General features: G+C 59.9%; 1 protein-coding gene across 4 annotated transcripts; it reads left to right on the forward strand.

Annotated features, from left to right (window-relative positions):
• Window positions 1-936: 936 nt before the first annotated feature.
• Window positions 937-19,161, forward strand: SLC44A2 (solute carrier family 44 member 2 (CTL2 blood group)). 4 transcript variants are annotated; one of them, XM_074854677.1, is made up of 22 exons: window positions 937-1,059; window positions 4,517-4,565; window positions 4,650-4,723; window positions 4,919-5,003; window positions 5,296-5,380; window positions 5,513-5,635; window positions 5,719-5,779; window positions 5,996-6,119; window positions 6,658-6,741; window positions 7,099-7,211; window positions 7,421-7,552; window positions 8,017-8,116; window positions 8,750-8,842; window positions 9,100-9,184; window positions 9,507-9,769; window positions 9,842-9,936; window positions 10,436-10,539; window positions 10,915-10,988; window positions 11,199-11,269; window positions 12,211-12,299; window positions 12,682-12,766; window positions 15,597-19,161. In XM_074854677.1, exons 1-22 carry the CDS (start codon window positions 1,014-1,016, stop codon window positions 15,701-15,703), a joined length of 2,142 nt encoding a protein of 713 aa, XP_074710778.1. In that variant the 5' UTR covers window positions 937-1,013; the 3' UTR covers window positions 15,704-19,161. The 4 variants fall into 4 exon arrangements, with proteins under 4 accessions (XP_074710778.1, XP_074710776.1, XP_074710779.1 ...); XM_074854675.1 differs by lacking the exon at window positions 15,597-19,161 and adding an exon at window positions 13,233-13,583; XM_074854678.1 differs by lacking the exon at window positions 937-1,059 and adding an exon at window positions 2,116-2,582.
• The last annotated feature ends 1,240 nt before the right edge of the window (window positions 19,162-20,401 follow it).

The following is a 20,401-nucleotide window of genomic DNA, read 5'->3' on the forward strand; positions in this document are numbered from 1 at the left end:
CTGGGGGGCCCTGCAGCACCCCAGACCCCTCATCCTACCCCGGGGGGGTCCCTGCACCCCCAGACCCCCAATCCCCCCCCAGGAGGGTCCCTGCATCCCCAGGTCCCCCGAATCCCCCAATATTGGGGGTCCCTGCAGCACCATGACCCCCGGATCCCCCACTCTGGGGGGGTCCTTGCACCTCCAGACCCTCCACCCCACCCTGGGGGGTTCCTGCAGCACCCCAGATCCTTCATCACACCCTGGGGGGGTCCCTGCACCCCCAGACCCCCTGGATCCTCCTCCCTGGGGGTTCCCTGCACCCCCAGACCCTTCATCCCACCCTGTGGGTTCCCTGCAGCACCCTGACCCCTGAACCCCCCAACACTGGGGGTCCCTGAAGCACCATGACCCCCCGATCCTGCACCCTGGGGGGCTCCCTGCAGCACCCAGATCCCTCATTGCACCCTGGGGAGCTCCGTGCACCCCCAGCCCCCCAGATTCCCCAGTACTGGGGGGGTCCTTGCACCTCCAGACCCTCCACCCCACCCTGGGGGGCTCCTGCAGCACCCAGATCCCTCATCCCAACCTGGGGGGGTCCCTGAGCCTCCAGACCCTTCACCCCACCCCTGGGGGGGACCCCACAGCACCCCAGATCTCTCATCGCACCATGGGGGGGGTCCCTGAACCCCCAGTCCCCTGGATCCCCCAATATCGGGGGCGTCCCTGCACCCCCAGACCCTCCACCTCACCCTGGGGGGGTCCCTGCAGCACCCCAGATCCCTCATCGCATCCTGGGGGGGTCCCTGAACCCCCCAGCCCCCCGGATCCCCCAATACTGAGGGGGTCGGTGCACCCCCAGCCCCGCGGAGCCCGGGGGCCGGGGCGGGGGGCGGGGCGGAGCGGCGGGGCCCACCCCCGGGGCCGGGCCGGTGACCGGGGCCGCGGAGCCGCCCCCTCCCGCAGCCGCAGGCGCCGCGCCCCGGGGGGGGCAACCGGAGCGGCCCGGAGCATCCCGGAGCCTCCGCCCCGCCATGGAGGACGGAGCCGCGGGCAGGAGGGACCCGGACGGCGCTTACGGTACCGGCACCGGGCACCCACCTCCCCCCCCTCCCCGGGGCTCCCCCCCGACTCCCCAACCCCGGGGCCGGACCCTCTGGAGGTCCCCGCACCCCCCCACCCCACCCCCCCCTCAGCCTGCCCGGGGTCTCCCGGGGGTCCCAGGGGTGTTGGGGGACCCCCCGGGCTTGGGACCCCCCGGCTTTGGGGACCCCCAGGGTTTGGGGGCTCCCAGATTTTGGGCACTCCCAGGGTTTTGGGGACCCATAGTTTTGGGGACCCCCGGACTTGAGAGCTGCCAGGCTTGGGGATCCCCCGGGTTTGGGAACCCCCAGGGTTGGGGGACCCCCGGGGTTTGGGGACCCCAGGTTTGGGGACCCCCAGCGTTTGGGAACCCAGGATTTGGGGTTTCCTAGATTTTGGGTGCCCCCAGAGTTTTGGGGGCCCCTGGGCTTGGGAACTGCCAGGTTTGGGGACCCCCAGAATTTGGGGACCCCCAGGTTTGGGGCCTCCCCAGTTTTGGCACTGTCAGCCTTGGGGACCCCTGGAGTTTGAGGACCCCCATGTTTGGGGACCCCTGGTTTTGTGGACCCCCCCCCACCCTAAGGAGACGCTGTGCCCTGCCTGGGGGTCCCAGCACCCCGCTGCCCGCAGGGGTGGGGGCTTTGCTTGTGCTGGGGGGGGGCAGCACCAGGGGGGGGCTCAGGGCCTCACTCGGCTTCGACTCCCGTTGGCAGGTGCCAGTGCCGGACCCTCCCGTCTCCATGCCGGGGGGTGCAGGAGATCCCAGGGGGTCCCCAAATATGGGCGGGGGGGTCTGTTCCGGTTTTACCGGGGGGGGGGGTCCGCCCAGCCTCCCCCCAGCCTCAGCTTTTGTTCCCGAGCCGCTTTGGCGGGTGTAAATCCCGGCTGCCCTGACATCACCGGCAGCCTATGAGCGCCGGCGGCGACGCCGCCACGGTGCCGCCCGGCCGCGACCCCCCGCGCCGCGGGGTGCTGGGTGCTATTCCTGACCGCCGCCCGCCACCGCCCGGTTATTTATTTATCACCTAAATATAACCCGGAGGGGCGGGGACGGGGAGCTCGGCGTCGCCGGGAGCACGGTCATTGGCACCGGCGTCGCCGACCTCGTGCCCGTTACCGGTTGGAAGCGGCACCTTCCCGCCTGCGCGCTCCCGACCCTCGCGCCATGCCGGGGGTTGCCAGGCCCAGACACCTCCCGGGGCCGGTGCTCGCCGTGTCCCGGCGGCGCTCGCCGGGCCTGGGGGTGGTGGGTTTGCAGGAAACCGGTGCCGCGGCAGCCGGTGTTTGGCGAGGCCGGAAGAGCGAGCGGGCGCCGAGGGGGTCGCGGCGAAGCAGCTGCGCCTTTAAAGCCGTGTTTGCGCACCGGAGGGTGGTTTTTTGGTGTGTTTAACCGGAGGCGGGTGCCGGCACGCCCAGGGCGGCGCGGATGGCCAGGGCCGCGGTGTAGGGGTTGCCACGGGCAGCGGCGCGAGCGCTCGCCAGCATGGGGGGCCAAGGGGAGAGTTATTACGGCAAGCACGGTAAGGCTTCGGCACCCGCTGGCGGCCGGGGGTCCTCCGGGGGGCTGCAGGGGGGAGGTGACACTCCGTGGGGTTTGGCAGCACGGTTGCGGGTCGGGGGCCGCCGTCAGCAGCCGCTCACCGCGCCGCGGCACGGAGGAAGTTTGCTGGATGTGGATAAAGGAGGAAAAAACAAACCTAAAATGGGGGAGAAAAAAAAAAAAAACGGCAAAACTGAAGCAAAACCAAAAGCAGCCGCAGTTTCGCTGTGTTGCTTTTCCCAGGGCGGGGGGGGGCATGGTGCTGAGAGGGGAATTGTGGTGCTGGGGGGGGGGTCTTGGTGCTGGGGGGGTCACAGAGCTGGGGGGGTCGCAGTGCCGGGGGGTCTCGGTGCTGGGGGTCACAGTTGCCAGGGGGTCACGGTGCCAGGGGGTGGTGTCACAGTGTTGGGGGTCTCAGTGCTCGGGGGGTCACAGCGGTGGGGGGGTCTCGGTGCTGGGGGGTCATGGTGCCAGGGGGGTCACAGAGCTGGGGGGGGTCGCAGTGCCGGGGGGTCTCGGTGCTGGGGGTCACAGTTGCCAGGGGGTCACGGTGCTGGGGGGTCACGGTGCCAGGGGGGTCACGGTGCCGGGGGGTTGCGGTGCCAGGGGGTCACAGTTGCCACGGAGTCACGGTGCCGGGGGGGCCGCCCTCGCCGCGCGCCGGCATAACCAGCACGACGGCGTCGCTGGCGCCGCGGTTAATGTTTAACGACGGGGCCAAACAGGTTCCCGCCGTGGCAGTTTGTCACCGTGGCCGGCGCCGCGGTCACCGCCGTGGCTGGGGGGGCCCCTTGGGTCCCTGGGGTTCGCTTCTTCCTCGCTGTCGTGTTCCCTTCACCCCCCCTGCAGCAATGAGCCCCCCTGTGCCGGCGGTTTGGGGTGCAGGTTTTTGGAAAGGGCTGGGAGGGGCTGGGGTGGGGCTCGGCTGCTCCGTGGAGATTGGGGGGGGGCGGGGAGCGGGGTGCGTGCTGCGGGGAAAGAGCTTCCGGGGCCCCCCCAAATATCCTGAAGCACATGTCCTTGCTATGGGGTGTTCTGAGCCCCCCCCAACCCCCCCCAAAGCAGCCATGTCCCATGGGGCTGCTCTGAGCCCCCCCCCCAAATCCCCCCCCAAAGCAGCTGTGTCCCATGGGGCTGTGCTGAGCCCCCCCAAAGCCCCCCAAAGCAGCCATGTCCCATGGGGCTGCTCTAAGCCCCCCCCCAAATCCCCCCCAAAGCAGCCATGTCCCATGGGGCTGCCTTAAGCCCCCCCAAACCCCCCCAAAGCAGCCATGTCCCATGGGGCTGCTCTGAGCCCCCCCCAAAGCCCCCCGCCCAAAGCAGCCGTGTCCATGGGGCTGTTCTGAGCCCCCCCAAAAGGCCCCCCCCAAGCAGCCGTGACCCCGGGCTGTTCCCACGGCTGCGCTGGCTGAATTCCCACCCTAAAAATAAAGAAGGGAAGCGGGTTCGTGCCGTAGGGGCTGGGCAGGCGCCCGGCGGCGCCGTGGGGCCGCGGCGAGGTCCCTCCAGCGAACCGCGGTGCCGGGGCTCTGCGGGACCCCAAAACCCCTTGGGGGCCCCCCCACCCCGCTGCTCCCAGCCCCGCTCTGCCTCGGCGGCTCTCGGGCGCTTCCGAGGGGTTTCATGTATCCGGGGCAGACGTGGGGACACGTTTTTGGAGAGAACCGCGCGGAAACGGGTTTTCCACGGGAATAATTGTTTCCACGCCGGGAAAGCGGAGCCACGGGCTGAGGGAAAGGGCATCTGGAGATGATTTTCCTCCCGATTCTGCTCAGCACGAGGCTTTTGGTTGAAGCGTTGCGCCCCCCCGGCTCCTCTTTTTGCGTGCGGCGGGGCGAGGAGGATGAAGAGCCCCTTCCTCCCACCCCAACCAGCCCCCACATGATTTTTCCCATTCCTTCTTCGTCTCCGCAGGGACGCCGCAGAAATACGACCCGACTTTCAAAGGTCCCATCTACGACAGGTAAGAGGAGCGCGGCGGGAGGCGCCGGTTTGGGCGGTGCCGCGGTCCGTGCCGCGACGCCGACGCTGCTCTTCCCGCTGGCAGGGGCTGCACGGACATTATCTGCTGCGTCCTGCTGGTCCTCGCCATCGTGGGCTACGTGGTGGTGGGCATCGTGGGTACGTACCGGGGAGGGGGGGTCTGTGCTGCTTTGTAAGTTTTCGGCGACCGGCAAAGCTCCGCTCGCGGCCGCAAAACCCCCAAACCCCGCGCCGAGGGGCGTCGCGTCCTCCTGGGTGGGGACGGGGGGGGAATAAAGGGGTGAGGGGCTGCGGGGGTAACGACAGCGCGTTGTTCTGCCTCCCCCCGCGCAGCCTGGACCCACGGGGACCCCCGGAAGGTGATCTACCCGACCGACAGCCGCGGGCAGTTCTGCGGGCAGCAGGGAACCCCCAACGAGTAGGTGTCGGGCCTGGTGCTCGCGGCCGTCGTGCCCCGGTGTTGCTGCGGAGATCGTAAACCTCGGGGTGCCCCCGCGCCCCCACGGCTCCGCTCGCCCTGCCCACGCTCTGCTGGCCGCGGAAAAGCATCGTAGCACCTTGCACCTCCTGGTTTTGGGGGGCTTGGGGGTTTTTGGGGGCCTTCCCGAGCAGGTGCAGGGATGCGGGTGCTTCCCATCGCCTCTCCCAGGGCGGGCGGTTCCCCTAAACTGTATATTTTAAAAAATTTTTTTGCCTGCTTTGCTTTGCAGGAAGAAACCTTTCCTTTTTTACTTCGACATCGTGAAGTGCGCCAGCCCGCTGGTGCTGCTGGAGTTCCAGTGCCCGACCACGCAGGTACCGATCCCGGCTCCGCGACGCTCGGCTTCACCTCGGGGAAGCTCCGGTTGGCGGCGTCCCCGCGGAGGGGGCTCGTGCCTTCACACACAAACTCCCCCCCCGCTCTCTGTGTCCTCTTCTCCCACCCAGATCTGCGTCAGCAAATGCCCGGACCGGTACCTGACGTACCTGGGTGCTTACAGCTCCCGCATGCCCAGCGAGCTGGAGTATTACCGGCAATTCTGCGTCCCCGAGTTCAAAAACCCGCAGAAGGTGGGTCGCGGGGAGCGCGGCGGCGTTTCCCCAGTGCTTAATTCCTGCCCAAAGCGTTCACATCCAGCTCTGTCCCCATCCAGGCTCCCATCGAGGTGCTGAAGGACAAGGAGTGCCCGGCCATGATCATCCCCAGCACCCCATGTAGGTCCTGGGGGGGACTAACGAGCTGTGATGAGCTGATTAACGAGCCCGCTCGCTTTGCAAGCTGCCTGTCGGGGGGTTTTGGGGGGTCGGAGGCTCCTGTTGGGGGTTTCTGGGGATGTCAGTGTAGGTTTGTGACCACGGGGAGGGGGTTTGGCTCGTTGCCCCGGGGCGGCGGCGGTTGGCGGCGCTGAGTCTCCCCCTCCTCTCGCGCAGTGGCGCGGCGATGCTTCCCGGCCATCCGGGCCAAGAAGGGCGTCATCATGGTCGGCAACGAGACCACCTACGACGACGGCCGCGGGCGCCGGAGGAACGTCACCGAGCTGCTGGAAGGGGCCAAGTGAGTCCCCGGCGCCTTCGGATCACCGGTAGCTTCGTCTTTGCCGGGGCGGCGCCGAGAGCGAGCGCTCGCGGTGATAACGGCAGCGTGGCAGCGACGCGACCGTCCCCGGGGGAGCCTCTTAACGAGCTGCTTCGTCATTATGGCTTCACCCAGAAGAGATACGAACGGTTTGATCTGCCGGCACTTCTGCACCGCGTTCCTGTGCGGATTTATATCGCGGAAGAGCCTCCAAAGCCCCGGCGCAGAGCCCTGGTCCTGTGTTCACAAGAAATCCTGCGCCGAAACCCGCATCCCGTGGTTGAAAGGGGTCGGCAGCGGGGTCAGCCTGAAGGAAAAGGGTGCCAGGAAATCGGCCGCGGTCTTGAGGGATTGTCTTGTTTTCCGGGAGTCTGGCGGAGGGGCCGAGCGGCGGGGGAGGACAAGGGGCCATTGAGGCAGCGCGGGGACAGGCAGCGGGCGCGGGCAGAGCCTCGCTGGGGCTGAGCCCAGGCCTGATGCTCCTCCGCTTCATTTGGGTTTTATTTTTGTATTCCAGAAAAGCAAACGTGGTCCTGGAAACCAGGCAACTGGCCATGAAGATCTTTGAAGATTACACGGTTTCCTGGTACTGGATCATAATGTGAGCAGGGGCTGAGCTCCGCATTACGGCCGCGCCGGCCCTGGGCTTGGTGCCACGCTCAAACGTGAGGCAGAGCTCAGGAATTACCAATTTTTTATTATGTTTTTTTTTTTTTTCCCCCCCTGGCCTTTGCATCCTTTCCATTCAAAACGAGAGATGGTGGAGGGTGTTTTGGAGCCTCTTTACTCCGATCCTGCTCCCGCTCCATCCCCACCACCATCAATAATTCCCATTTTTAAGGCCCCCCCATCGTTAAAGCTTGAGAAAGGCGAGAGGACGAGCCGACCGACGGCGGGAAGTGTTGGGGAGGGGGCGGCAGCGCCTGGGTTTTGACGTGTTGCTGCCTTCCTCCCGCAGAGGCCTCGTTATCGCCATGGTGGCCAGCCTCATCTTCATCGTCCTGCTCCGCTTCCTGGCCGGGATCATGGTCTGGGTGATGATCGTGATGGTGATTCTGGTGCTGGGCTACGGTGAGCGAGTGGTCAGGAGCTTCTCCTCGGCTTTCCCCATTTTCCTTTCCCTGTTTTAAGTGGGATTTGCATGAAGAAAATCCATATGCAACGTCCTTCCAGGTGTCTTCTACCCAAACATCAGCGTCGGTGGGGTTGAGCAGAGCCTGCCGGTGTCTCAGTCTCCATTTTTCAGTGCAAATGTGACAGTTTTCTGCTTTTCACCCCAGGAATCTTCCACTGCTACCTGGAATACGCAAAACTAAAAGGGGAGGCGGGTTCTGACGTCTCCCTGAAGGACCTGGGATTCCAGACCGACCTACGCGTCTACCTCCACCTGCGGCAGACGTGGCTGGCGTTCAGTAAGTCTCCGTCCTCCTCTGGGTGCGGGACGGGACCGGTGGATGCGCCCCAGCCCCGCTCCCTTGGAGGGGAAAACACGGATCTTTGGGGTCTTCTCGGTCTCTTCGTGGCCTCAGCAAAGAGCTGGGAGGCTCCTGTTGGGGGTTTCTGGGGATCCTGGTGTAGGTTTGTGACCATGGGGAGGGGGTTTGGCTCGTTGCCCCAGAGCGGCTGCGGTTGGCGACGCTGAATCTCCCCCTCCTTTGCTTTGCTTGTTGCCACCTCTGCCACGGGCCTGGGCTTACGGCCGGGATGACCAGCCACGGGGTGGGTGCTGGGTGCTGCTCCCCCACGGGAACCGTGGTGCTGGACGTGTCCTGAGGAGCGTTCGGTGCCCGGAGGGATTTGCCTGGGAAGGCAAAAGTGGTCACTGGGCGCCATCCGTGACTTTGCCGCTACCCGGGGGCTCCCCTTCTCCTCGCAGTGATCATCCTGTGCATCGTGGAGGTGGTGATCATCCTGCTGCTCATCTTCCTCCGCAAGAGGATCCTCATCGCCATCGCACTCATCAAGGAGGCCAGCAGGTCCGGGTGGCCCCAGGCAGGGGTGGCTGTTGTCACCCGTCACGGTGGGAGGATGCGGGTCCGGTCGGGCTCCGGCCACTCGGGTTCAGTTTTGGGCCCCTCACCCCAAAAAGGCCATTGAATGACTCGAGCGTGTCCAGAGAAGGGCAACGGAGCTGGTGCAGGGTCTGGAGCACAGGTCTGATGGGGAGCGGCTGAGGGAACTGGGGGGGTTTAGTCTGGAGAAGAGGAGGCTGAGGGGAGACCTCATGGCCCTCTGCAACTCCCTGAAAGGAGGGTGCAGAGAGGGGGGAGGAGTCTCTTGAGCCAAGGGACCAGCGGCAGGCCAAGAGGGAATGGCCTCAAGCTGCGCCAGGGCAGGGTCAGACTGGCTCTTAGGAAGGATTTCTGTCCAGAAGGGGCTGTTGGGCGTTGGAATGGGCTGCCCAGGGCAGGGGGGGAGTCCCCATCCCTGGAGGGGTTGAAGAGTCGGGCTGACCCAGCGCTGAGGGATCTGGTGGAGTTGGGAGCGGTCAGGGTGAGGTTCATGGTGGGGCTGGAGGAGCTTCAAGGGCTTTTCCAACCGAGATGATTCTGTGATTCTGTCCTCCCATCGCTGCCAGGATTTTAACCGGCTTCTAACCCTCTTGACAGGGCTATTGGCCACATCATGATGTCGCTGCTCTTCCCCTTGTGCACCTTCTTCCTGCTCTGCCTCTGCATCGCCTACTGGGCCAGCACCGCCGTGTATCCTTTCCTCTTCCCCTTCCTCTTCCCTGCGCCCCGCGAAGGAAGCTGCTCAGAAATCAGAGGTTTTTCGGGGCGCTGAATGCCTCACAGGATTAGGGACACATCCACTGGCAAAACTGCCAGCTTGAGTCTCTTAAGTTTAACTTAAAACCTAATGTTGAAAAATGAAAACCAGGAGGCTGGTGAGGGCAAAACCGTGTTAGGAGTTGGGTTTGGGGGTTGCAGAACGGCATCTCCTTAACGCTGCGCCGCAGTTTCCTCTCCACCTCCAACGAGGCGATCTACAAGGTGTTTAACGAGACCGCGTGCCAGTTTTCCGGGCAGACCTGCAAACCGGAGGTGAGGGTGTTGGGAAACTCGTACGAAAGCTGTGCTTAATCTGTCAGAGATAAGATTGTTTATTACATGAGAAACATTCCGGTGGCTATTGGAGCCTGCAAGCTCTTCCCTGTGAAATTCCACCTCTCCGAACTCGTTTACGTCACGTCGTTATTTTTCTTCAAGCCGTTGCGTGCGCTTTTCGGTCTGAGCAAACGCTACCAAAAAATTAAGCAGGAAAACATCTGAAAATCGAGATTGCTTTGGGTTGACCGAAAGGCGCTGTCGGTCCACCCTGTGGCACGTCCCCGGCCGCCGCGTGAGCGTCTGCTGTCCTCTCCAGACCTTCAACACGAGCAACGTCACCAAGCTGTGCCCCGACGCCCAGTGCCTCTTCGCGTTCTACGGGGGCGAGACGGCGTACCACAAGTACCTCATCGTCCTCCAGTTCTTCAACGTCTTCATGTTCTTCTGGCTCGCCAACTTCGTGATCGCGCTGGGCCAGGTGACGCTGGCGGGGGCCTTCGCTTCGTACTACTGGGCCTTCAAGAAACCCGACGACATGCCCGCCTTCCCCCTCTTCTCCGCCTTCGGCCGCGCGCTCCGGTACGTCCCGCTCGAGGGGGACTCGCGAGCTTCTTGAGGTTGTCCCCTTCTAAGCGGAGCGATTTTTCCCAGGTACCACACCGGCTCGCTCGCCTTCGGCTCTCTGATCCTCGCCATCGTCCAAGTCATCAGGGTCACTCTGGAGTACCTGGACCACAGGTTAAAAGGTAACGAAGCTGGAATGGCACATGAGTAGACGAGCGAGGTTGGCTTCTTCTGTGTTCCTTGGCGCCAGCGCTCCTGGCTAACGCCCAGGGGGATAATCTCAGCATTTCGGTAGAGAATTGAGATTTTCCTTTTAGGATCCTGTAGTTGTCTGTTCCTCCAGGAGAGGTTTCACAGGGTGGGGGCCGAGGGATGCGTCGCGGCCGCCGGGCTCAGTCACCCAGTGCCGGGTGTCCATGTGGGCGCCGGGGCCGTCTGCTTCTGCCCGTAGGACTCTATCGATCGTGAGATGTAAACAGCGAGCCGAGGTGTGGGAAGAGCGCGCGAGGCTCATCCCGCCGCTGGCAGCCGTATCGGCCTCCCGGGAGGCTGGAAACGGCCCGTGGCGGGGGAGGCAGTGACGGGGCAGCGGGATGTCTCATCGGGGACCTTGAACTTGCTTCTCTACGAGCAGGCGTGTCTCGCTTTGGCTGCTCACCCTCTCCCCTGGCCTTCCTCCAGCTGCAGATAATAAGTTTGCCAAGTTCCTCCTGAGCTGCCTGAAGTGCTGCTTCTGGTGCCTGGAAAAATTCATCAAATTCCTCAACAGAAACGCGTACATCATGGTGAGCGTCTCCCAGCGCTAACGCCCGACGGTGGTGGCGGTGGGGGGGGGGCTCAGCGCTCTTGGAGATTTCTTTGGGTGAGAACCGTGTCTCCCCGCGTCCGGGGAAGACGAAGCTTTTCAGCGTTTCCCAGCCGTTTCGCTGGAAGGCCTTGACCTCAGCCGTGTCACTTGAGTTATAGGAGGGACCTCCGCAGGGCGGGGTTCAGCTCCTGGTGTCTGCCTGACCCATCAGTGGGTGAAGAAGTGCTTCCAGGGTGGAATTATCTGAGTTTTACTCAATGATGGGATTAATTGCACCGTCCTCTTAGCGGTGAATTCAGCGCGGCTCCGTTTCTCTCTCCTCTGCCCCCTTTTTTTCCGGGACCCCCTCTAGATCGCCATCTACGGCACCAACTTCTGCACCTCCGCCAGGAACGCGTTCTTCCTGCTGATGAGGAACATCATCAGGTGAGACGCCGGCGGGCGCGAGGGCTCTGCTCTCCACCGCACACTTGGTTATTTCCAAGTCCTCCTTTTCAGGCTTTCACGGGGTTTTATGCCGCGTTTGCACCGCGTGGGCGCGTTGGCCGCCTCCTCCCGTGCTTCCTTCTGAATTCAGCGTGAGGAGCGGATGCAGGTGGTTATCTCTCTATCTCTCTCTCTCTCTCTCATCTCCAGGGTGGCTGTTTTAGATAAAGTCACAGATTTCCTCTTCTTCCTCGGTAAACTCCTCATCGTCGGGAGCGTTGGTAAGTGCTGGGGACTAGAAGTTTCTCCTCGGGGCGTACGGCTGCTCTAAGCTCTTGCAGCCAGTTACACCTTCCCAAAACCTCCACTCTCTTCCCCCTGCCCGTGAAACCGTTCCTTTCCATCCCGTTTTACATCTCCTCTCCCCGCACCCATTTGCTGCCTTTCTTCTGTGGGCCACAACAACCCCCTGCATGGCTACAGGTTCAGGGAGGTGTGGCTGGAGCTGTCTGGAAGAAAAGGATCTGGGGGTTCTAATTGATGAGCAGCTGACCATGAGCCAGCAGTGTGCCCGGGTGGCCAAGAAAGCCAACGGCATCCTGGCTTGTGTCAGAAATAGTGTGGCCAGCAGAAGCAGGGAGGTGACAGTCCCCCTGTGCTCTGCACTGGTGAGGCCACACCTGGAGGGTTGTGTCCAGGTTTGGGCACCTCAATCCCAGAGAGATCTCGAGGGGCTGGAGCGAGGGCAGAGGAGGGCAACGAGCTGGGGAAGGGCCTGGAGAATAAATCCTGTGAGGAGCGATGGAAGGAGCTGGGGCTGTTCAGTGTGAGGAGGAGAAGGGGAGGGGAGACCTCATCACTCTCTGCAGCTCCCTGGAAGGACGTTGTGGAGAGGTTGGGGCTGGTCTCTGCTCCCAGGGAATTAGTGACAGAACGAGAGGGAACGGCTTGAAACTGCAACAGGGGAGGGTCAGGCTGGACAGGAGGGAAAAATGTTTCCCCGGCAGAGTGGTCAGAGAGTGGAACAGGCTGCCCAGGGAGGGGGTGGAGTCCCCACCCCTGGGGGGGTTTAAGGGCCGTTTGGATGAGCTGTGGGGGGATGTGGGGTAGGGGAGAACTTTGCAGAGTCGGGCTGAGGGTTGGACTCGATGACCCCGAGGGGCTTTTCCAACCTGAAGGATTCTGGGATTCTGATTCTGTGATTCTTCATCCACTTCTCCAGGAATCCTTGCCTTCTTTTTCTTCACCCAGCGGATCAAGCTGGTCCAAGACACCGCGCCACCCCTGAATTACTACTGGGTCCCTATTCTGGTGAGCCGCTTTCACGTCTTTGGGTGAATTTAGAAGCAGTGGAAAGAGATTCTTAACATGAATGCCTTAAAGCCGCCCCTCCGCTCGCTGCTTCTGAAGGACCTTCTTTGTTGAAGGTGTTTTCTCCATCCCATCGAAATAAGCCCTTTGTTTCAGCCAGCCGCGAAGAGGCGTCTCGCCCTTCCCGTGCTGCCCAGATTGGCCTCCGTCCACCGTCGTCGCTGAGGCCTTTTGTCCTGGTCTGAACAGTCCTGCCCTGTTCGCTTCTCCTCCTCTTCCCCTGGGGCATTTGGGATTCCGGAGGTTTCCCCCTCTCGGCCGAGGGCTTGGCGCTCTTTGCGAGATGCCGGGTGGCGGCGTGACCGCACGGTTTCTCTTCCAGACGGTGATCGTGGGCTCCTACCTCATCGCCCACGGGTTCTTCAGTGTCTACAGCATGTGCGTGGACACCCTCTTCCTCTGCTTCTGTAAGTATCTGCCTCGGACGGTCCGTCTCCCGCTGGGCAGGAGTCTGTGGTAGCGAAGTCTCCCTCCCTTTGGGGCTGAACCCCAGAGTTGTCCAGATTTGGACAACTCCAAATTCCCGCAGCCTCTCTGGGTAGTTTTCTCCCACTTTTTCCTTTACCAACTCCCACCTGCGTTCTCGCCTGCTTTCCCCTGCCTGCCAGCAACAGAACCCCACAGCCTGTCCGTGGGCCTCCTGTGGTCTCTCCTGGTCTCTCTGGTTTTGGTGCTTTGGTCTTGGTGGAGCCTAACTGCAACTAACTGCAATTTTCCCTTTTTTTTTTTTCCTCTTTTTTTCTTGTTTTGTTCCTCTCTCGTGTCTCTCTTCACATGTTCTCCATCCTTCACCTCTGCCCTGCCTCTTCCTGGCTCTTCCGCTACTTTCCACTCTTCCCCATCACGGCCGTTTCTTCCCGGGGTTGCGAAAAGGTGAAGATCTGGAGAGGAACGATGGATCTCCCGAGAGGCCTTACTACATGTCCCCCGAGCTGAGTGAGATCCTGCTGAAGGGGAACCTAGAGCCTTCCAAAAGCACCGATAGCCAAGGCTAGGGCTGGCCCCGGGAGGAAGGCTGCGTGCCCACCCGGGGGGGCCGCAGGGCGCTCTCAGCCCCCCAACCCAAGCAGCGTTCTCCTAAGCCCGCGGCTGGCAGCCAAATCTTTCCCCTGGATGTCCTCCAAAGCCTCAAGGGTAGAGGGGGTGCCCGTTCCTCAGTGCCCGACGCTGTATCCAATCTACCTTCCCGCCCAATAATGAATATCCTTGTATCGAGAGAACGAACCCAGCGTGTCACCTAGAATTAATCTGGGGTCCCACGTGTCCCGGCAGCGCCCGGCGAGGAGCGCTCAGCTCCGGCGAGCGGCTGGGAACCGCCTGGACGCGCGCGGGTGCCGCGAGGTCGTTGTGTTTTCGCGTCGAAGCGGGGCTCTTTGTTCCCAGCCGCCAGCTGCGAGGAGGAGGAGGAGGAGGAGGATGGGAGAGCCGCTCCTCTGCTGGCGGGAGGCGGCTGCCGCGGCGGGACGGGCTGAGTGGGTTCGACAGCCTGAAAACTGGTCTCTCCCCGCTTCCCTCTTTGTTCTGCCCCCAGCAAAGAGCAACTTTCCTCATCCCCCTCTCTATGCAAAACCGGGCTGGCGCGCTTCAACAGATTTCTTGGTGAGATTGCAGATCTTTTGCTTTTAAGTCTGTTGCATCAGCAGGGCCTTTGTCACCAAACAGAGCTCGGCCTTTTCGTAGCCAAAAACTCCCGTTTCCTCACGCCGTCGGTGTAGGGAAGCCGCAAAGGGCCGTCGCCAGTTGGAAGCTGTTACAACTCCGAGGGGTTTTACTCGCAGAATCCCGCGTTTAAAATGGTTTCTCTTGCTGGTTGCACAGAGGTTTAATGGCTGCAGGGAGCTGCTTGTTGGGTTCTGCTTTTCCCCGCTCCCCAAGGTGGTTGAGTTGATGGTTTGGCTTTGGCCCGGTCCAGGCTCCTACGGGGTGGAGGAGCTGGAGGGCTGTAACGACTCCCCACGCTAACGCAGAGCGTAGGTGGAGACGCTTGCCGAGGGCCAGCAGACCTGCGGGCTGGGCTGGCTGCGGGCAGGAGGACGGAGCCTGGGTGGAAGGCAAATCCCTGAGCTGGCTCCGGCGACTCGGAATTGCCGCGGGTCCGTCAAGGGAAGGCGATGGCCGGAGGAGCGGCGTGAGTGTCCCCGACGGGCCGGAAGGCTCCAGCGAAATGGCGCGTTGTGCGGGCGGGCGTCACACCGGGGACGTATCGCGGCATCTCTGCGGCCAGAGAAATCAGACCCAAAAACGCTGAGTTTCACTGGGAGGCAGCTGCTGAGGGTTACAGCCCTGAAAGAAATGGCAGCCAAGCGCAGGCTGGCTCCTCGCCTTGTTTTCTCCTCTTGATAGTCCAGAAATGATCAAAATTAAAAAAAAATGCCATTCTGGTGGCACGCAGCCCGGGTAGTCGCGGCCAGATCTCCTATTACAAATCCTCCTGCAGACAGAGCGCCTCGTCTTTTGAGTCGTGGCCTCTTAGGACAAAGCCGTAGTGTTAACGCTCATGTTTTCATCACAGAAATCCTGAAATCCCTCTAAAAATACCCCGGGGCGCTTTCACTCTGCTCTCCAGCTGGTGCTTTGTGGGGTTTGTTTGGTTTTGGGGTGGTTTGTTTTTTTTTTTTTGGTGGCTGTGATTTTTTTTTTTTTTTTTCCTACCACTTCTCGTTGGCGCAGCTGCTTTGCTTTGAACCGCGAGCGAGGCCGAGCGGCGTGTTCGGGGCTGGGAATACACCCAGTGATTATGTATGCGCGGCGTGTCCACGAGGGCGTCGCGCTGCCAAGCGAATACCGAGCGAGATCGCTCCGCGCCGGCGTCACGAGCCGTTTCAGGCGCACAAAGAGCGGGGAGCTCCGCGGGGAGCGGCGTGCCGGGAAAACCTCGTCTCCTACAGCGCTGTTAAACTTTCCCTGCAAAAAAAACCACCAACAAAAAAACCAGAACAAAACCAAACACCCAAACCTCTGCTTTCTTCTAAATAATCGCAGCCTGGTTCCGGAGCGTGGGGCTCCCTGTGAAATGGGAGAGGTGCGGCTGAGGGTGTTTAGCTGGGACACAGGGCAAAAAAACCCCTGAAAGACTTTTTTTTTCTCTCAAAGATAATTATTAGGCGAGCGGGGCTGCTCCTCGGGCACCTCTCTGCCTTCAGGCCTCTTGCTGCATGACTCCTGCCACGCCAACTTGTGTGTCTGTCCCCCCCCCCCACTGCTGCACGGGGCCGGGGGGGGGGTTTCTTTTTGCAGTGGAAGACCTGGAGCGTAACGACGGTTCGGCCGAAAAGCCTTATTTTATGTCGCCCGACCTGAAAAAGCTCCTGAAGAAGACGAACAAAGGTCAGCCAGACGCCTAGAACCTGCCCTCGTCCTTCCCGCGCTGCCTCTTCCCGGTCCCGCTCCGGGAGCGGAGCTGCAGGATAAGACCCAGCGAGTGGGAATCTCGTTAACGAACCTTGAACCGCCGTCTCCTTTACCCCCGCAGCGGGCAAGCAGCAGAAAGGGGGTTTGCTAACGAGAGGAATGTGTTATTGTTAATGATTCAACCCGAAATCCTCGGGGCTGCTAAACCAAGACCGCTCCGCTGCGTCCGCAGAGCTCGCGGCGAACATCCCCCCCAGCCACCTCAAATTTGGCACTTCCCGGCTGAGAAGGTGCTGAGAAAAGCAGCGGGGAAATGTCTCTGACGCAGGGCAAAGTTCTGTCTTCCAGGGTGTCGACCGACACCAAAATGAGCTTAATTGGATTTAGCAATTTGATTTTATACCGGTAAAAACGATGACGCTGCCCTCAGGTCAGCTGCGCCTTGGCGCTTGGAATTCCAGGCGCTGCGGCGACCGGCGGCCGAGCGGGCGGGTTTGAGCAGCTCCTCGACTTGGTTTTTATTTGCAGCCCCCCCCCCCCAATATTTTATTGCAGTTGTTGATTCCCACCCAGAGCGCTGAAATCGCCTTGCTGCTCCTGCCGCCCTTTGGAGACGCCTTAGGGCCCCGCTTTGGGGTTGTGCTGAGCATTAATTAGACAATTAATTCTTGTAGGAATGTGCCAATTAGTGTTCTCGTAGCTGCCCGCCAAGGGTGACGGTGGAGGGAATCGGGGGGCTAACGAGCAGGACTTGGGCCTTGGGGTATCACGCTGAACCCGGGTCGGACGCTCTGTACAGTTGTTGCAACTTTCCAGGACTGGCCGCTTCTCCCGATTCCTCCCCAAAAAATCCTGCACTATTTAAAAAAAAAAAAACTTCCAGCAAAGCCTTCCCTAACTGTCGAACAAAATGCTTGGCCTGCGCGACAAATTTAGGAAGAGCTCACCCGCGGGCACGGTGAAGGAGTAATGTATCTATTCTTTTATTTTTTAGGTTACCTTTAGGGAATTTTAAGGAAATGACAAACCTCAGGGCGTCTCACGGCCTTTGGGTGCCGCCGCGGCGCCTGGGCTTGGAGCTGGCGGCTCCTGAGGGGAAGTTGGCAGCTCTGGCAGGAGAAAAAGGTTTTTGAGAAATAGATGGAAGGGGGTTAAACATCACTAAAACACCAACATGAAACTTAAAATTTAACAAAATCCAAACACCTCATGAGACTTAAAATTTAGCAAAGTTCAAACACTTAATGAAATTTAAAATTTAGCAAAATTCAAACACCTCATGAGACTTAAAATTTAACAAAATCCAAACACCTCATGAGACAAAATTTAGCAAAATTCAAACACCTCATGAAATTCAAAATTTAGCAAAACTCAAACACCTCATGAAACTTAAAATTTAACAAAATTCAAACACCTCATGAGACTTAATTTAACAAAATTCAAACACCTCATGAAACAAAACTTAACAAAACTCAAACACCTCATGAAATTTAAAATTTAACAAAATTCACTTAAAGAAATTTAAAATTTAGCAAAACTCAAACACCTCATGAGACTTAATTTAACAAAATTCAAACACCTCATGAGACTTAAAATTTAACAAAATTCACTTAATGAAATTTAAAATTTAGCAAAACTCAAACACCTCATGAGACAAAATTTAGCAAAATTCAAACACCTCATGAAACTTAAAATTTAACAAAACTCAAACACCTCATGAAACAAAATTTAACAAAACTCAACAAAATTCAAACCCCTCATGAAATTTAAAATTTAACAAAACTCAAACCCCTCCTCTGACAGCCGCAGCTGCTGAAGTGCCCTTTGAGCACCAGGAGGCTCGCCCGGGTATAGTCACCACCACAAATTGGACTTTTTTTGTGGTTTAATTTGTTTAAAACTAAACGCACTGAGGCTTTGGTGGACGATTTAACAGCTCGGGGGGGGGGGGGGGGGGGGGGGGCAGCGGCAGCCGGAGGCTCGGGGGGTCCCCACGCACCTCCCGGCCTTCGAAACGCAAACCCTCTTTTATCGCAGACGTTTGCTTACCCACGTTTCGTTTGGGCTGAAGGATATATTTTGCTTCTTTTATACGTATTTCTTCGTAATCTTCTACACATCAGTAATCTTTCGATCCCTGCAGTATTTTTGTACGATATGAGGAACGTTTTCTATCTGAGTTATTAAATGCTTTGGGGGGTTTGTATATTTTGCTTTTACGAGCTGTTTCAGTTCTGTAGCCGTTATTTCCATCTCTCCCAGCGCTATTTTTGTGACAGATTTTTGAAATATCCACCTGGCAGCGCGCTGAGACGTAACCGCCCCCTCCCTGAGCCGCCAGCGGGTGCAGATCTCCGCTTGCTGGAATCAAACTAAAGCACCTTTTTTCCTCACGACTCGATGGAGCCGATCCAGCGCTCGGGGTGGGGTGGGGAGAGGCAAAATAAAAAGGTAAAGCTTAAAAATGAAGGTAAAATAAAGCGAAAAAGAAGAGAATCCTCTCGGTTTGGGATAGGGGGGAAGCATGAGGCTGCAGAAAAATATTTTCTCATAGGGGTTCTGAATGATTTTAATGTTTTCCTCTCCCATCCTCGTGTAGGTTTTGAGGCGGTTTGTTTTATTTCCCGTTTGAAATGTTCGTGCGGAGGGGAAGTTGACTCGCGCTCTCGACTTTAGCTGTTCTCTTTTCACCTCGAGACACTCGGGTTGTGGCAACGCTCTCTGAAATAGCAGAGGAGCATCAGCGGCTCCGTTTATTTGCAGAAAGAGCCAACGTACAGTCGAGATTTGTAGGTCTGGATGTGAAAATGTTGAAATAGAGGATAAATTTAGCAAAAAAGCGTTCTCCGGGCCGCGGGGCCGGCTCTGGTGCCTCCTGCGAACGCGGTTATTTGAGGAGCAGAATTAGGGATCCAATAAGCCGAAGCAGCGGCCAAAGCTGAAGACTCCCCGCGCCGCGCTTCGCGTCGGAAAGCAGAGAGGCAAATCTGGTAAATTGAGGGGTTTGGGGAAAAAAAATTAGAGCTGTCCGGCGGGATTTTAGTGTCCGGAGCTGGCTTGGGTTGTTTCTTTCTGCCAAGCGTGGACTGATCCGTGCGCTTGGGGCACGTCTCCCGTGTAGAGCTGGGTGTTTCGAGGCGTTAATTTGTCCGTCTTCGGGAGTAACCGCACTTTTCTGTATTGAGATGCAACTTTTGTCCCTATAAACCGCGCGGGCTCCGAATTGTTCCCTGAATCAGGCCAAGGCAAGTAAAAACTAAAAAAAAAAAAAAGCTAAAAACTGCAGGGCTGATGTTCTACCAAAAAAAATTTCCTTTTTCACTGTATTTCTGCGGCATTAACGACTCCTCCTACGCACCGGGGCTCCCCCGGCGGAGCGTCCGCGCGTCGTGTGCGACGACGGTCCCGTCGCTGTCAGCGTCGCCGCCACAAATAAAAGTGCCTGTTTGGACCTCGCTGCCGCCGCGCGCTTCCTTCCGACCTCGCGGGGCTCCGGTAACGTCACGGCAAAGCCTTGACCGAATTCTCGGCGGCCCGTGGGAGAGGGTTTGGGGGCGGAGGGGACGGCGGGGGAGCTCGTGAGTTCCGCTCTGTCGGGGGTTCTGCTCGGCTCCGCGGCGTTTTGCTGCCCCGTGGCGCAGAACTGCTGGGGAAAGAGCAGAGCGTGACGACACGTGTGACCGATACCGCTGGCTTTCACCCCAAAAACGGGCCGGGACAGCTTGCTTCAACACCCACCTTAACGCTCCACTTCCTATTTTCAGAACTCGGCTGATTTGGGTTTTTTAAAACACAAGGTTTTCTCAAACCCTCCTGGACCCACAGGCCGCAGCGAGCCCCAGCAGAGCTGTAACAGCGGGTTTTTTTTTAAGGAGTAAAGGTCCGTTTGGACACTTATAATCATTTAAGTTCAACAAAAGCAAACTTCCTCTCTGAGATCGTTCCGCTCACCGCGGGAGCAGGACCTCGCCGCCGGGCCCTGGGCTCGTCCTGCACCCCAAAGCTCGGGGAGCTCGACGCCGGGTTCGTTAGGCCGTGACGAGGTTTTGTTCTCGTTAGCGCTCTAACGAGCTCCGGCTGAGCCGCGGGCGGGTGCCCCCTCTGCCGCCGCACCGCCACAGCACAGGCACCAGCTCCGCGGAAGGTGACAGGGCCCGGCGGTGGCTCGTGGCCAAACCCAGCTCTTGGTGGCCCCAGGGCTGTGGGCCAGCGTGGTGGGGAGCCCCTCTCTGGGGGGACAGGCCAGGGCAGCAGCCCCCCCAGCCCCAAGGGCTTACTGCCGGGGCGTTAGCCGGCCCACAGCCCCCTCCGAGGCCTCAGGGCCCCCAGGGTGGGCACCCTGAGCTCAGCCCCTCGGGGGCTGCCCTCCCCTGCCCCCCAGGAACCTTTGTGCCCCATTGTTCCCCCCAGGCCACTGGTGCCCTCAGGCCACTGGTCCCTTTAGATGGCTCCCCTCAGGCCACCAGCTCCCACAGGCCACTGGTCCCCTCAGGCCCATGGTTCCCTCAGATCCCTGACCCCCAGGGGCCACTGGTCCCCTCAGGCCACCAGCCCCCACAGGCTGCTGGTCCCTTCAGACCCGTTGGCCCCCTCAGATCCCCAATTTCCCTCGGCCACAGGTCCCCAGAGGCCACCAGACCCCACAGGCCACTGGTCCCCTCAGGCCATCAGCCCCCTCAAGCTGGTCCCCT

The sequence above is a fragment of the Strix uralensis genome, chromosome 38 (assembly GCF_047716275.1).
Source record: "Strix uralensis isolate ZFMK-TIS-50842 chromosome 38, bStrUra1, whole genome shotgun sequence".
Taxonomy (NCBI): domain Eukaryota; kingdom Metazoa; phylum Chordata; class Aves; order Strigiformes; family Strigidae; genus Strix; species Strix uralensis.